The sequence below is a fragment of the Anarrhichthys ocellatus genome, unplaced genomic scaffold (assembly GCF_004355925.1).
Source record: "Anarrhichthys ocellatus isolate YVR2014 unplaced genomic scaffold, GSC_Weel_1.0 scaffold8637, whole genome shotgun sequence".
Taxonomy (NCBI): Eukaryota; Metazoa; Chordata; class Actinopteri; order Perciformes; family Anarhichadidae; genus Anarrhichthys; species Anarrhichthys ocellatus.
The window spans coordinates 1-1,664 of record NW_022288611.1 but is presented as its reverse complement, the minus strand read 5'-3'; the positions used below and the strand labels follow the sequence as shown (position 1 = coordinate 1,664).

At 42.7% G+C, this 1,664-nt stretch overlaps 1 protein-coding gene across 1 annotated transcript; it reads right to left on the bottom strand.

Annotated features, from left to right (window-relative positions):
- Positions 1 to 6: 6 nt before the first annotated feature.
- Positions 7 to 1,559, bottom strand: LOC116380745 (zona pellucida sperm-binding protein 3-like; the record flags this gene model as incomplete). The annotated part of the gene is made up of 5 exons (XM_031842622.1): positions 1,094 to 1,559; positions 912 to 1,027; positions 729 to 832; positions 476 to 650; positions 7 to 111 (listed from the first exon to the last, which is right to left on the bottom strand). Coding segments are annotated over exons 1-5 (872 nt in total), but the record flags the coding sequence as incomplete, so codon positions are not given.
- Positions 1,560 to 1,664: the final 105 nt, after the last annotated feature.

The following is a 1,664-nucleotide window of genomic DNA, read 5'->3' as shown; positions in this document are numbered from 1 at the left end:
TGGTCCTCATTATGAAACCTAAAGGCATCAATGTTCAACTGGAGCTTGTCATCCTGTGTCCTGGATAAGAAGTGGGCCCTAGAACCTGGAAGCTCAGAGTCAACCAAGCACCTATGAAGGGGGAGGATTTTAGAGTTGTGCTAGTAGTGGCTAATCTTCCCTTCAATGCAGTTGTGTGGTTGAGTTAAGACCAGAATGTGACTTAGTGAATCAATGCCATTTTTAGAAGCCTAGAAGACAAGTCAAAAACAAACTTCACTCCAGTCTAAAGTCATCTGGTAAACGCATTACTTTCCAACGCCACACACCCAGATTTCTCATTTTCTAGTCTTCAGACCAGACATCACTTGAGATAATTTAGCAGACAAAAGGCTTAACACAATGCTTAAAAACTGTAAGCAAACAAATATGTAATCTCATGTTTTCTAGGTTCCCCTTTGATTCACCATGAAGTTGCAGCCTTCCAAGTGCTTACCCATTTTCAACAAAGACGTATCTGGGAACAGAGTGTATATCGGGGGTAAGTGTAGCCACACAGCTGCTCACAAACACTCGGAGCCCCATGTGATGACCAGCTCTGACCGAGGCTTCGATGTTGATGGGCTCACCGATGTAAAACACATTAGAGCTTCTTCGATAACGCCAGTCATCTGCACAAAAATAATAAAATATATAAATACTGATGGCAAATAAGTCAAAACACAACATGAGAAATGAAGGAAACCTACTAGTCATGATTCTCAAGTCAAATGCCAAAGTTGCCTCTACAGCTTGGTTAGACATGAAGGGGATCCAGGTGGGCATGAGTGAAATACTGGACAAACTGTACTTCCTAAGAAACAAAAAAACATTTCCAAAACAGTGAGACAGTGTCTGGAGAGCTTTAAAAATATGTACTTTAAAAGACAGACCTTTTATAATGACACTCAAGTGGAATCACAGCCTCATCCATTCGAACCACCCCGTATGGAGAGGCCACAGGAGAGTATATGAGAAGGTTTGTGTAGACCAGAGCGTCTTCAGTCATCTGTGGAGAGTACATGAGTTTAAAACTAGTCTAGGGTATAATGAATTAAAATAAATCCATCATTACCCAATGTTTGGTGCCGCAGTCCACGAGTCCAACAAGGATTCTGTACTCATCTCCTGAAGACGTTGTAGCTCTACAGTAATCATCGTGCTCCACTCCAAGGCGTAATTCGTCACTATTTACAGGAGCTCCAACTCCAAACAGGTCAGCTTTGATAATAATCTCCAACGAGTCTGGATGGCAGGTCAATTGGACAGTATTCACCTGCTCTCGTTCCTCGGCTGGAGCCTTTTGTTGCGGAGTGCGTTGGGAGCTCCCTGTGGTCTGAAGACTTTGAAGTAAACCATGTTGTGTTGAATCTTTGAAAGGAAACGCAAAAGATGACCTGAAACAGATTCCAACCAGGAGGCTAACCCAAAAACACAAGGTCTTCATAGCACCAAAAAAACCAGCAAAATGGTTCAGAATGCAAACTGTCCTCCTGTCTGACCCACTAGACAACACATCAGTCTGAGCAGTGAAGCGTTTTTAACTTCATATTCAGACAATCAACCTCTTCAGAACAGCACTGCACACCTGAGCCTAATCATCCACTAATCAGCCTGTAATTGGTTTCACACCCTCTGAGACTCAA